Below are 15,376 nucleotides of genomic sequence, written 5' to 3'. Positions count from 1 at the left end.
CATAAGTAGTTCATAGGATAGTTGTGTTAGTTAAAGCTGATTGGTTGACTTGACAGCTGAAATATAAAGCCAAAAAGTTCGTAGCCTAGGCTACTGCCTCTCCATTAAATGATCACCCGACAAAATGAAACGAAAATGGCAGTGGGGCACAAAAAAGGCAAAAAATAAAAATACTAAACTTTTTCCCAGAAATAGAAATTGTAGGTTAGGCTACCCCTCCATCGTATTTATTTCCATCTCATAATTTGACGTAAACTTTGGATGCTATTTGTAGTTATATAGAGTAGGCTATAGGCCTAGAACATGATTGGATAATAGGCCTACAAATGTTGTTTGAATAAATACAGAAAACATGTTTAGTTTTTCACAGAAATATCAATGGATATTCTCCTGTATCTACTTGCATATCAGAATCAGAGCTAGCTAACAGAAAATTATATTCTTATATTTTTTCTCTCCCGAATTTTTTTAAAAATAGGAACCAAGATTCCATAAGAACCGGATTCCAAAAAACCGAATCCGAATCGGAATCGATAACATTTTAACGATACCCAACCCTACTTGTGTAATGTCATTTCTGTCTGAACAACAATTAAACTAAAAACTAAACAGTTAAACAGTATGAGCGGCGGTTTAAGCATATCATAAACAAACAACCGGACAAGAAGTAATGATCAACCCTCGAGTGTGGCCGCGCTGGCATATTTCTGGATGATGGTGAGGAGAGGTCTGGTGGCTTGTGTGTGTTTGTGGGGTGTGTGTGGGGGGGGGGCAGTGTGCTCACTTAAGAAAGGAGACCACACAATGTTTGCATTTCTTTCCACATCAGAGTAACTGATGTTGCAGCTGCAGATGAGAAGGAAGCATTGGCCTGCATTATGCTCTTGTAAACATCAACACACTGGTTAGAGAAAGCAGCAGGCCCCTTTTCAATGTTGCCAGACAAGTAAATAACCCCCTATCTGGAAATTAGGAATACCACTGGCATACAGGACGTAGATACATTGCAACGGGCTGAAGCCTCTCTTGATTTTACGTTTTCTATTCTTTCTCGCTCTATCACTTGCTATTTCTCCACCACACACACACAGTGCAATAATCTCTCCCATTGCTGCAGAAATAAATAGTATGTTAGTGCCCATCCTGGGTAAGTAGATCCCTATAACATTACTCCCTAAACAGTTCTTCTATGTGGGTCACATAGGCTTATACGGCACTGACTCCCTCTAGAGGTGATGGAACAAACTAGGTAACTCGTCCTTCTCTTCTGTGGCCCACATAATCGGCATTTAAAATTTATAATAGGGTGTTGAAGTGTTCATATTGGAATAATACTAGAATAAAAAAAATGCACAAATTACAGGAATTGTATTTTGCTATTAATCATGCTAGAATGACAACTGTATTTTCTTTATTTTCACAGGTACTAATCTTGCCAATGACAAATGAGGTTGCAAAACAACATGAGTAGCTACAAAGGACATGTTTTTCACTTTTGGCAATTGGAAATTGGCAAAAAAAATAGGTATACAGTAAAACGGTGGGTGCGCTGCTCTAGCACAACTCACAACTAACCAAGGAGCGCTGGTATGAGCCTCCAGAGATGCCTTTGTGGGTGTGCCTGTACGTAGCACTTCGTGCTGACGAATTGTCGGAGCTCTTATTATATCTCTGAACTGCAACAATTTATAAACAAACTCGAGAACCATAATTGCTGTTGATAATATTTCCAACAGGATGGTAGGGCCTAAATCCAGGCTTCAAAAACGCGTGCTCAGTACCGATGTTAATTGTAAAAGAGACAGAGAAATTAGAGGCCACACGACCCTCTTGTCTATCTCTCTCGTTTTAAACACTATTAGCCTACATACAGGAACTTTCCCAAGGTTAGAACCGCAAGTCCCTGGAGACTCGTCTCCTCTGCGCTTTATAAACCAAGCCGCGTGTTATGAACCGACAATGTGGTTTTAATTTGTGTAAATTGTATTATTGTGGATCCACATTAGAAACAACACAAACATAAACAATTTTCAAATATAATACAACTTTTCATGGTAAAGTCTGTCTGTCTTAATTGCTCTCATTTCGTAATTGACAACAACTAAAATACATTAAGTTAAATGTTGATAATTATCTAATTAATAGAAACAATTAAAGGTCTATTTAAATGACAGTTATCGCAGTCGGCTACCTGTTATTCTGTTGATATGAGATTACAACTCACTAGATTTCTAAACGCCGTGCATTAACTGCCTTTCTAAAATAACTTAGGAGTCAAAAGCGAGGGGGTCTCTGACGTGGGGGGCTTGCCCTCTAAATAAACTTTGGAGCGCGTGGAGTGGAGAGAGAAAGAGACACGACACCGGGCTGAAGTCATCAGAGAGCAAACCGAAGTGAGTGAATGGGTACTGCACGCGAAGCAGAAAAGAGCTGAAACTATACGCAGAGATTTGTTCGAGTTTCGTTTCGAAGGCAATAGCAGGCGTGTATCAACAAAACACACATTTCCAAACCCATCGAAACTTGGCACTCTGTATGACACTTAAAGGTTCTGCTGTGTCGGCCTTCGAGTTTTAGTGTTGGCTTCTCAGTTAGATGCTGAGATGACGCGATGACCTCCTCCTCGCAGGGCACAATAAAGTAGCCCTCACACCTGGACGCCCGGAGTACCTTCACACGGAATCGGTGTGGACCACTGGAAGAGGACAAATTATTTTATTTTTTATCACCATGTTAGTTGCATTTCTGCTCTGCGTTTTTCCTTAGTCCCGTGACGGTGGAGGATAAAATAACGGGTAATGTTGTGGGAATACGTTCTATCACAGTGGATACCTGCTTTGGTCGAGCATTGTGGCACGTATGAGGATTCTATCCAGAATGTTACTGTCTGAGCGGCCCAGGTACCATTGGGCCATTGTACATCACATATCTCTCACTTCTGCACAAGGGTGCTGGAGATTCAGCTCATTCTAGGAATTATACAACAATCTCCCTCTGAAAAACACCGGATTTTAAATAAAAAATTCGCGGACATTGACATTGGCTATTCACGTATCATCTCCGGGTTACTATGCAATTACAACTGCTCTCCATTGTGTTAATCTTGCACTGCATAGAATACACTGGTTGTCAGCAACACACCTCCAGGCACCGGCAACATAAACGTGAGTATACTGAATTCACACAGTGGACTTGAGGCGCGCATTGCAGTGCTCTCTTGCATGGTCCACGTCCCCAACGGTGTGTCATGGACAGTCATTTCATTATTTGTTTTAAGTGTCATTTCACTCTTGGGTTTATAACATGTTGTGATCTAACTGTTTAGGGCATACTATATTTGGTGATATGGATAGCTTGAATTAATTTGGATCGGTAAAAACAGCAGGGTATGCGACTAAGTTTTGTTTTCCTAAACCCAGTTGTAGTTAAGCTATTTGTTTTATTAGCATTCGTACACAAAGTTGACTTGAGGTTCACTGCACTGTTATTGGGTTTCTTAAAAATATTTGACGATTTCTCGCGGGTAAAAGCGGCATCTGCGCCGTGCGCACTGATTCTGTCCGCTAGTTCCTATCGCTCTCTGGCGGTCAGTAGGTTTACGGCTCACTTTACGCAAAGCGGTTTAGGATTCGGTGTCCCTAATTTGTTGTTTTGAACTAGTCAAAATGATCACACCTGAGCAACTCTTTCTTACTTGCCGGGATTGTTGTTTACAAAAAGTGGTCTTAATTATGTGTCTTTAGGAATTGGCAACGTAGAAGTCTCTTTAAACCATTCACATCTCCAATTAAAATATATCCAAAATTGTTTCAGTATCCCTTCAAATAAACAGTCAGACAAACCTGTTTCGTGAAGCCCGCCAGCTGTTTTTACCACATTTTCCATTATTTTGATTGAGATGCCCCAAAGATAAATTAATCTGTTAGTTAATCTGCTATCAGAGTGGTACTGCTCAAACTGGTACATCAGACAGCCTGACAGTGTCCCTAAGGCAAAAATTTGTGTGCCTAAAGTGAAATTAGAAATAGTCATAGTAGGTAATTGCAACTTTCACCTGTGCATTTAAAAGAATAACTAGTGATACTAATACTGAAATCAAAATGCAGAGGGATTTAATCTCGTAGGAGAGATGAATTCTTTCTAGTCATTGTTTACTCTGAGCTGATGCTTTTGAAGGCACAAGTAAGTGTGTGTGCATGTGCTTTGTGGGAAGGGGGGAGAGGTGAATGAGTGCACTACTCAGGACACTATTAAAAGGGAAAAGGAAATAGGAAAGAAGAGGAAAGGATAGCGAGTCAACGACCATGCGGTCAACTGGCCTGAAGCATCCGCGTCCATCTTGCTTGATGATACATTTAAATGTCAGAATGTTGTTGTAAATGACAATGCGTTCATAGAAACCTACCTGGTTTAGGGATAAACACAGTATAGATGAAAGATAGATTAGTTAAGGAGAAGTCCTTCTGTAAACTACAGTCCAGGGGCTCTTGGGTGGTATAATAGTTGTCTCTACTGCCTCTCACTACTGCTTCTAACTGCGTTTGCTGTGTTCAAATTCAGACCTGTTAAATTTCTGTTCATTCCTCTTCATGCCCTCCAATTCTTTTTTAGTTGCCTATCCAATAAAGAGAAAAAGGGAAATATTGAAATGTCTTTTACAGAATTTTTGTCAAACTTTACATATAATTCCATGTAAATTATTGAAATTTTACCAATGCCGTAGAGGCCTCAATTTTGGAGCTGTCAACATTTCAGCTTCCTGCAGACTATTGAAATATTTCAACATAGGCTCATGGTTATTTTAATTTGGCAGCTGATTATTAGATTGGAGAGATGTACATATGCAGGAAAGTTTGTGGTGGGATTGGTTACGCAAGCTGCTGCCCAACCAATGTTGTGTCAGTGCAAGGGCAGGCTAAATTCCTCTGAGTTAGAGCTTGTGTGAATCAGCCAGGCTTGGCAGGAGCAAATGTGGGCAAATGGACAGCAGTTGTAAAGATTGCTAAGATATGTCAAACAGAATCTTGGTGATCTATTGCAATCTGGCAGCAAAAGCTGAACGGAATACAGAGGAAAAATTCAAACTCAATAGCACGATATGCCAGAGCTGGAGGGGGAAACGTCTTGTAACCCACTACTCATCCATCTGCCTGTGATAAACACTGCTAACTCTTCTTAACTGGGTCCAAACCCCAGCTTGCTGTGCAGTGTATATGGCTTTTACCACAGTCTTGAGATCAGACCTAGCTAATGAGATATAGATCTATTACTTGCATCAAAAGGATGTGATCTATGGTGTACGAGACAACGAGTAGGCCTAAAGATTTCAGCTTAACAGAAGACAAAAGAATCAGGCCCAGGGTGCACTACCGTTACCTTCCTTCCCAAGCACCTTCTGCAAAGCAATCATTTTTTAAACAGACATAGTGCTAAGTGTGTTTACATCAGAAGGGTATCTTGGCTTACACATTTGCACTTCAGATTTGACTCGGCACACATTAGCTCTCTATGAAGCACATTCATACTCACTGGTGGTCCTTCAATGTCACTAAACAGCAGGCATGACACACCATGAAGAGAGAGCAGAGCTGACAGGGTGGCGTGCAAAGCAGACGCGTTTACTTGAGACCTCCTTTGATTATTTTTCCCGCCGAGAGATTCCACAGACAAGCCCCGAATGCTTTTCTGTCTTGTTTATTATAGGGTTCTTCTAATCTACGGTCACTGTCGCTGGAAACAGCATCTGTTGATGATGCTAAATAAACGATGGCCTCCACTCCATTTCAGCACGCTGTTGAACTCAATTAGCTGTGATAATTTCATGCTGTCTACATGAGAAGTCCGATCTGCCATCTTAAAAATCAAACCTTACTTGTCTGACAGTGAAAATTAGAGTTTGAGCTGGGTACATTTATCCTAGGTCTCCCCCAAAAAAATATTGAACATCCGCAGATTCATTCAAATATTCAAAACTTGAATTCTGTGGTGCTTTCATTGACTGTGTCCCCTGTGTTTTGTGTAGCATTACCGGGGGTGTGCCAGGGCGGCTGTTTGACCTGCTCTGATTACAATGGCTGCCTGTCCTGCAAGCCTCGCTTCTTCATCTTTCTGGAGAGGAATGGGATGAGGCAGATCGGAGTGTGTCTGCTCTCTTGTCCCAGTGGCTTCTACGGCACACGCTCACCTGACAGGAACATATGCACCAGTAAGTATCAACATTTGTACTAGTACCTCATTACTTTATCATCATTGTCATTTAATACCACTGTACCTTTCAGAGGGTTCGACAACTGGAAGTGATTTGATGTTCGCGCCTACCTACCCTCTGGCTTTATTGAGATAAGGATAGGGAGTCAGATGGCTGAGCGGTGAGGGAGTCGGGCTAGTAATCTGAAGGTTGCCAGTTCGATTCCCAGCCGTGCCAAATGACGTTGTGTCCTTGGGCAAGGCACTTCACCCTACTTGCTTCGGGGGGAATGTCCCTGTACTTACTGTAAGTCGCTCTGGATAAGAGCGTCTGCTAAATGACTAAATGTAAATGTAGATAACCACCACATTGACTCTATTGTCTTTAAGATCTCCGAAAGGTCATAAGGACTTGGGTGCAACCTCAATTTGGGGATGGCCCCTCAATGGTGATATTAACATGAGCCCCCTTTGAACCTCCCTGTCCCTCAGTATATCCACATCAAGCTGTGCAAGTACAGCATTGTCAGAACATGACATTGTAACCTGGGGTATCTCCTTGAGAGGTGCCTACCTAATCCCTGTATGGTAGTAACCTATATTCCTGCTGAGCAGTCTTGCAGACGCATCTCTGACATACGGGACTGCCCTGCTTGTATGTTTAAGGTCCAGTACACACATAATAACTCCCACTGTTAAATAAACGCTGGCGGTGGGTCTGTCTTTCAGAGTGTGGGCCCGAGTGTGATTCCTGCTTCAACAAGAACTTTTGCATGCGCTGTCGAGCAGGCTACTATCTGCATCAGGGGAAATGCCAGGAGAACTGTCCAGAAGGACTGGTCCGCAGTGACACACAGAGGGAGTGTGTTTCCAGTAAGTAAGCCGAGGACACACACACACAACCATTCACACCACACACACACTCACACACACACATAGGAAGGTGCACCCATAAACAGATACATATAAACAACTGTGCGACTCTGAGAAACTGTGTTTGTGTGTTATAGTGTGGTAATGTGTTGATGTTCCAGGTTGTCCTGCAGAGTGTGACACGTGCGTGAACAGTGACACCTGTACAAGATGCAGGTCCACCTTTTACTTACAGCAGGGTCAGTGCAACCAAGTCTGTCCTGAGGGGTTTGAGCCTAATGACAAACTAATGGAGTGCACCCATCAAGGTGAGATTTATAACCATACCCTGATGCATGTTTTCTCTGTGCATTCTCTAGATCCTTACCAATGTAGACCTACTAGTATCCACTATTTCCCCAACCCCAGCTCCTAGTCTTCCATTGTATAATGACAAACATCATCATCATGTCAACATCATTCGGACACAAGTGCAAACCACATCCCACAAGATTTAATGGAATATCTCTCTCTCTCCCTTTCAGTGCATTGTGAGATGAGTGAGTGGAGCGAATGGAGCCCTTGCTCCAACTCTGGGAGAACCTGTGGATTTAAATGGGGGGAGGAAACAAGGACCAGGAAGGTCATCCTACACCCCTCCCACCTAGGCCAACCCTGCCCCCCCATCTCTGAGACAAAAGAATGCATCGTCAAAAAGAGAAGATGTCCAGGTAATGATGCAGCTCTCAATGAGTCGAGGTTACAAAGCACTTCTTACAAAAAGGGATAAGAATTTAAAAAATGACATCAAACTTCATTCAGCTTCTGTGACAACAAAAGCAATAATGCAATTGGTTGGTAAGGTCATGAGTTTGAATCCCAGGTGGGTTGCATAGTTGCACGTCCCTGCTACGTATGATAGTCATCTGCTCTCATATGGATGCCAGACTTTCACTCGTTTATCTGTGTGTGTGAAAGGACTGGTCAACATCGGCCCCTCCTTCTGTAGGAAACGGAGCTGTTTACATAGATGATTACCATCACAGTTGCTAGACACTAGCAGAACGCATCTGCTGTGTTGCAAGGCTGCAAGACCTTTCGGCTTTGGAAATATCCAAAACAACAACAGTTTCTTGTAAACATTGACTCGCGTGATTCCTAATGAATGGAACTCCACTACTTCCAAACCAAAACAATGCAGAAACAGAGCGTCGTGGAGGGGAAAAATGTCCATAAAGGATTTACATGCTTACTATATTTGTGTTTTTGTTTGTTAACTGTGTTTTTTTAAACAGTTTAACACACGCTGTTTTTCATGCTGGTTGGCAGCTAGTTCATTTAGCGACATCCGTACAGCCAAGTGAGAGATAACAGAGAAAGATGTGGAGGTCTCCAAGGCCTCACTCTTACTACACAGACGTGTGATGCAGCCGGGAGTTGTCCACTGCAGTAGACAGGCTGTCGTCGATCCTCCCTGGGGAGCCACGAGGCAGCGGGAGAGAGAGGAGTTAGTTTAGTCACTTATCCCAACAGCTTCCAATGCACACATAGACATACACACAAATATACTGTATATACCCACACAAACTGATACACCTGAACTTGATCCACTAAAATAACTACATGTTACCTCGAAGGTGGTAATTTGTAAAGAGTGTCAACTGGACGGGGATGGACTAATTTGGGCCATGACATGTGCCCTCTGCCCCCGCCCTTTGTTTCCTCTGTCTCTCTTTCTCTCTCGCTCACAATTTTTCTATCTTTCACTGTCTCTCCTCTTCCTCGTTCCCTTCGTTCCCCTTCTCCTCACACCAAAGTAAACACCTCCAGCCATGTGTGGAGGCTTCTGAGGCGGGTCTGGGCTCAGTGTGGAGTTGGCTCCACGTTTATCCTCTGATGGGTCACAGGACACAGCTGTGGGTGCGTGTTACACACTGCAGGCTCGGTTATCGACCTTGCCCCTGCCCTGCTTGTGTGTGTGTGTGTGTGTGTGTGATTACTCAGCTGCCCCAGCTCTTAGAACATCCAGTGAGTGCTAATTATCTGCTCTGGTGCGTCCCCTGCGTGTCAGTGTTTATGTTCCATATGCACCAGGGGGTCAGGGCCTGACCTCCGCCAACGTTCTGTAATCCCCAACAGTCTTCAGACAGTGATACATCCTCCTCCTCCCCCTGGCCATCTCCAAGAGCCCCACTGACCAGGCCAGGTTTATTTGTTGTTTCTCCTGCCAAGTCCCAAATCTCTCTGTCACTCTATCTGTCTCTCCGTCTCTCTCTCTCTAGCCCTTTCTCCCTCTGTCTCTCTTGCTCTCCCACTCTACCCTCCTACTTTAATCGCTGCTGTTTTCAAAAAAGGCTGCTCTTTTTGAACTCATCCATTGTGTCTCGCTGTTCTTAAACAGAACTGAGTGATCCCACTGCCATCACTCAGTTCTCCGAGATCTTCCTCTGTCTTTCAATACAGTGTGAGTCAGCGTTCCATTCAAGCGTGCAGCGCATCTCTCTCTCTCTCTCTCTTTCTCTCTCTCTCTCTCTCTCTCTCTCTCTCTCTCTCTCTCTCTCTCCAATTGGTAAAGAGAAGTAAAGTAAGTAAGAAGAAGAAGATAAGTAAAGTATACTAAGTAAAGAAACCAATTGGTTTCTTTACTTAGTATCACACGTCTCCAATTTTGTAATCAGTCATTCAGCCTATTTAAATGGAGGAAAGTAGTCACTGCTATTTGGCTTCATTGTGGGCACCAATGAATAGACCAGAGCAAGCAAAAGAGATACTTTTCTGAGGAGATCAGAAAGAAAATAATAGACAAGCATGGTAAAAGTAACTGATGGTGTTCCTGTGACAACAGTTGCAAATATTAAGAAAATCAAGGTCTATGGAACTGTAACCAACTTCCCTGGGCGTGGCCACAAAAGGAAAATCAACCTAGGATAGTGCAAATGGTAGGAAACTTACTTTAGTCAGTTTCAAGTTATCTCAGAGGAAATTGTACCTTTTTAGTTTTTTGTGGAGGGGTACCAACAAATTAGAGCACCTCTGTACATTCACGTCCTTGCACATCTGACAACGACCCATCACCCATCCATCCATTCCCCTCACGACCCATCACCAGGCCCCCCTCCACTCCTCAGCCCCCCCAAGACCTCCAGCCCTCAGGCCAGGCGGTCGGTGCTGAACGAGGGGCAGCAAGCGGACATCCCGTGCCTTCAAAGCAGCGGGCATTCTTCCCCTGGGACAGCCCAGAGCTCTTAATCCCTGCCTGGCTCCCGCCAAAAGCCCCCGGACGACCGCACGCCTGCCATGGAGGATGTTGCCCCCTCTACGTCATTATCCTAATTGTGCTTCTCCACATACACACAGCAACACAAACACACACCCCCAAACGCACCCACACATACAAATCCTCTCTGCCTCTCAGGCCCCTGCCCCACCCAGCTTCCAGTATGTTGGGTAGGGTGTAGTTGAGTTCTATTTAACAGTGTTCTGGTTATAGAAAATGTGCAGATACATTTGCAAATATTTAAAAGTTAGCCATTAATTTACATATTTTTAAGTCATGTAGAATTGTATGTTCACGTCAGCACATCAGACAAGGGATAATGTTATAATTGTATGAATAATGGCTTGAGTGAATCCCAGCTGTTTACATACTCCACGCCACTTTCTTCTTTCTCTCTCTCCATTGACACTCTCCATTGACACTCTCCATTTTCCCCACTCTTTTTTGAAATTCTACTAATGCAAGCTGACAATTTCTTCGGTGAAGCCTCAGTGTTAATTGGAGGTATCTTGTGCTAAGCAAGATAAGCAAACTCCCAGCAATTTAGGCATACTCTTATGAAGTTGTTTAACTTTTGAAAGCTGTCCTTAGCTAATCCACAGTCTCATTCTTTGTTGATGTTACTTGCTGTCTCATGGTAGCTTCACAGCAGGCTGTATACCTCAATCCAATAAGTTTCAGTTAACCCCTCCATGCGTGCCACCTTTGACTGCAAAAACAACTGGTAGGGATCAATCCCCTGCAAGCCCCAGCAAGATCCTGAGTATGTGTTATATGTTCGTGGAGAGATTTGCTAACTCAATTGTCTCATTTTGGCCCAGCATATTGTAGGACAGTTTACAAAACTCATAGACAGAGATTCCACTGGCAAAGAGTCCAAATAAACACTCCTTGTCATCGTCTTAACACCTTCTAGGTCAGCTTAGATCTCAGTTTTTGGGAAATACCTTTAAATGACTAATCTGCTGGAGCTTCAGAATCTTCAGACAGAGAAAGCAATTGGAGAGAATTAGAGAACTTCCTTTAAATATAGAATATGGGTGGTGCATGATTTTTAGTTTAGCTAATCCGTTTGTCCTGTTGTTTCTCTGTCTCTGCCAGACAGACAGTGGTGTGCATTCACATGCACACCACAGCAATGAAACTCTCTCTCTCTCTCTATCGTTCTCTCTGTAAGCCCCCTACATTGTTTGGACTGTACTCCCTCAGCAAGAGAAACACCCAACCCCCTCGTTCAATAATTTGTCTTTTGTCATACACACACAAAACAAACATACACACATCACCTCAGCCACCCCCCAGACACACCCAAACACAAAATTACTTACTCATACTACCTACTCCCCCCCTCCAACACACACACATACATACACACACTTGGGTAGATAATAGATAGTTACAGGCAGAGAGAGCTCCAGGTTGAGTGTCCTCCACACCTCTAAGTCAGATGCTTTCATTACTTCTGCAGGGGAGACACAGTTTGCTGGTAGGGCTCTATATCGCTCTGGCTGGACCCCAGGAATGTGTGGGTCAGCTATGGTCGATAGCGGAGACCCCTTTTCTCCCGATCAGAACGGAGAGCTTGGCTGATTAATGGACACAGACAGAAGTGGGGGCATTTGTGTTGAGAGAGAGTGTGTATGGGTGTGTGTGTGTGTGGTGGTGGTGGTGGTGGGGGGCTACGGTTGACAGGGAGAGAGGGCCTCAGTGCCTACCTCAGCAATTTCTTAATACCGCTCGTGGACACATGGATGGCAAGACAGGAAAGGCCCAGTTTCAGTAGATTTGTCTCTACTCTCTATCTCTATATTTATTTTATCTTCTCTCTTTTTGTCTCCCTCCATCTCTATATGTGTACTCATCTCTTAGTCACATTCCCTTTATCTCCCTGCCTCCCTCTATCTCTCTTCTTGTTATTACTAATGGCCTTCTGAGTTTCAGTGAGAAACTCTCAACATTCCAATACATAGATTTGTTTATATGATGGTTCAACAAGCAGATAAACTAACATTTATTTAAAGGCGTTCTATTTTTATCAAAACTATCAGTGGAGTATTGCAACAGATGAAATAAATGTTGGCTAGGCTATGGCTGTCATCTTTGGTGTCAGGCTGACCCCTAGTGGTTGACTGAATTAATAGTGATTTGCCTAACCAACAGCTGAATAATAAGTTTAAATGGATGGAAAGAAAAGAAGATGGCAAGATGGACAAGAGATAGAGGAGTTGTGTAAAATGTTTTTTTCTCTCTCTCTAGGAGACAAGAGAAAGGGAGAGCGGCGGGGAGAGAAAAGGAACCGGAACAACAGGAGAGACAAGGAGGGCCATGAGGGCCGGAAAGAGAGGAAAAAAGAGAAAGAGCAAGAACGTGAAAGGGACACGGGTGATCGAGAGGACTCTGAAAAAAGGAACAAGACAGAGCACAGGCGCCGGCGAGGCCAGAACATAGACCCTGTTTCTCCCAGCCCGACACAGTAGCAAGCGCTCTGGGGCCCAGTCTCCTTTGATCTCCACCTCCTCTGCCCCCCTCTTTCTTCACCCTTCCCCCCCCCTCGCCCCCCTCAACCCCCTACTGGAGGGGTGCTGCTGCTACCTGTATAATTTAACTATAATACTGTATATGCACAAGAGAGACGGGGCACATGGTACTAGGGACACTACTGACTTTGAGGATCCACACACACACACACACAACTCAACAACTACCCCAACACAAACACAGACATACACACACATACACAATGCAAAGGAAGGAAGGGTATCTCCTATTTCTGTTTCTTTGTAGTTCAAACAGCGTGATTGGATGACTGTATAGTAAAGAAAGATATAGGATAGATACCGTGTCAGTATGGGGACAATATTGTTGGGACAATGCTTGTTTATGGTTATTTAAAACGGGACCCACAAATTTTATGTCTTGTTTTTAATGTACGTTTGTGACATTAAGTAGAATTGTTGTTGTTGTTGCTGTTCTTTAGATGTTATCGTGTTTTTTAGTTATTTTTTTATTTTTTTGCTGAGTAAATTAAAAGTGAACTTTCCTATTTTCATCGTAAGACATCACCTACAGATAGAGAAGAAATGCGGATACTGCATGGAGATATGAGGCAAATAGACTCACGTTTATTTTGATTCCGAGAACACTTATCCCAGCTTACATGGCCATGTTTATTATGTGTCTCCTGAACAAAGTACTAGTGTGCCTATCAGTGTGAGCAGGATCTGTGCTTTCAATAAACCCACCTAAACAGAACTCAAAAGCACCTGTATGTCCAATAAACTATAATGGGTTTGTAAGAGTCTGTGTGTTTCTTGTTATTGTATGGTATTTCAGTATTGCACTTGTAACATACCAGAAACGCCCAAACAAGGTGAACCAATTATTGGATCGCTTAGCAGGTTACGCTGCCACCACCTTTATATTTAACTGATATGGTCTGGCATCAGAGGTCAGCATACACACCACACCACACAGTATTTAACCCTTGTGTTATCTTCAGGTCATTCTGACCCATCAGTCATTGTGACCCACCGTCGTATTGCGACAACTTTACCGCATACAAAAACAAAGTGAAGCATTTTCTTTTAACCGTTGGGCTGTCTCAGACCCCCACATTGCGAAGGTTAAAAGAAAATTATTTTTATTTGTTTTTGTATTGGGTAAAATTGGGTAAACACAACGATGGTTCGTTATGAACCTTTGGGTCATGTGACCCGAAGGCAGCACAAGGGTTAAGAAAATATAAAAGCACTTTTATTAATTTCCAGATGGCATGATTCATAAATCAGTGTGAGGAATGACAGAATCACTACCTGAGCCCACTGCGGACTCAGCCGCCATTAAGTATAGGGCCTAAGAAAGGCCTGCTCGCTACACGTCATAACTTAAGGTGAACTACCTCCGGTTAGTCCTTTCATGTTGAAAGTGTGGAGGGACGTAATGGACGTAACGTTGCATTTTATTTTAGTGAATAAATCATTAACTCTGCACTCCCTCTCTTTACGAGTCAGATTGAATCAGTGAATTTTGTTACATAAATGTATGTGTTTACTGATGTAAAAACTGCCTGCACATTTCAAATGTGCTACGACATTATAATCACCAGCAGCTGCATCACAGACATGGGCACTATTTGTTATGATCCCGGCTGCCCGGGGAGTGAGAGGTGAACCCAAATGCAACACTCAGATGCTGATGTGATATGAACCAGGTTTATTGTAGTCACCAGAGGGTGATGATGGTGATGTCCGTGGATGCCAGACAGGAGGGAGTGAGGATGGAGCCGTAGGTTGTCTGTAGTACACAGGGACAGAGGCGGATTAGTAATCTTTAAGGCAAGGCAACGACCAACTATCGTCAAAGTAGCAATGTTGAACTGGCAACAAGTCTGTGGGAAGCCAGGGTAGATGAACTGTTCAGGTAATAATGGATGGGTAACAGGTGTGTCTGGTTGGGAGGCGAAGTAGATTACTTGAAGATGTGGACCGGCGTATTGGGGTATGTGACCTGGAACATAGACTGGACAGACACACACAAAACTAGGACTGGACAAGACAGAAACGTAGCACTATTCCTACCACTTTAGCCTCCTTGGTCGTTTTCTTGAGGCATTGATATAGCAATCCACAAACGGGCATACGACAGGAACAATGTTCGTACGAATCCTTGGTCAGTTGTTGCGTCTTATTTATGCAAATGCAATACTGAAAATGCAAGACTATTTTACAGCATTGCATAACACAAAGGAAAAAATTAAAACGTTTATGTAAACATAGCTGTAGCAGCGAAGTTTTGCTAATTTGTTTGACCGCTTCTTAGAGTTCCGGTGATTGTATCTTGACGCGTGTTGTAAAGTAGAGTCCAGGAGACGTGGACATAATGAACTTGAGTCCGTTTTATTTCGTACATCAAAAATACATCAAAAGTAAGTTAAAGCATTAAGGTCTTTGTTTCGTTCTAGTCAGTTTGGCTCAGTTCGAGGCTCTGCATGGTTCACATTCACGCTTCCCGGACACGGTCAAAGATGGTAAGCGCAGGCCGGAACCCACACCTCTCCTTGGC

At 43.3% G+C, this 15,376-nt stretch overlaps 1 protein-coding gene across 1 annotated transcript; it reads left to right on the top strand.

Annotated features, from left to right (window-relative positions):
- The first annotated feature begins 2,361 nt into the window (after positions 1-2,361).
- rspo3 (R-spondin 3) lies at positions 2,362-13,605 on the top strand. Its single transcript, XM_062464680.1, has 6 exons — positions 2,362-3,164; positions 6,023-6,205; positions 6,916-7,059; positions 7,221-7,367; positions 7,584-7,769; positions 12,572-13,605. Exons 1-6 carry the CDS (start codon positions 3,071-3,073, stop codon positions 12,790-12,792), a joined length of 975 nt encoding a protein of 324 aa, XP_062320664.1. The 5' UTR covers positions 2,362-3,070; the 3' UTR covers positions 12,793-13,605.
- The last annotated feature ends 1,771 nt before the right edge of the window (positions 13,606-15,376 follow it).

This window comes from Osmerus eperlanus, chromosome 7, assembly GCF_963692335.1.
Source record: "Osmerus eperlanus chromosome 7, fOsmEpe2.1, whole genome shotgun sequence".
In the NCBI taxonomy this organism is placed as follows: domain Eukaryota; kingdom Metazoa; phylum Chordata; class Actinopteri; order Osmeriformes; family Osmeridae; genus Osmerus; species Osmerus eperlanus.
The sequence above is the reverse complement of the archived record's forward strand: the minus strand, read 5'-3'. Positions and strand labels throughout refer to the sequence as shown.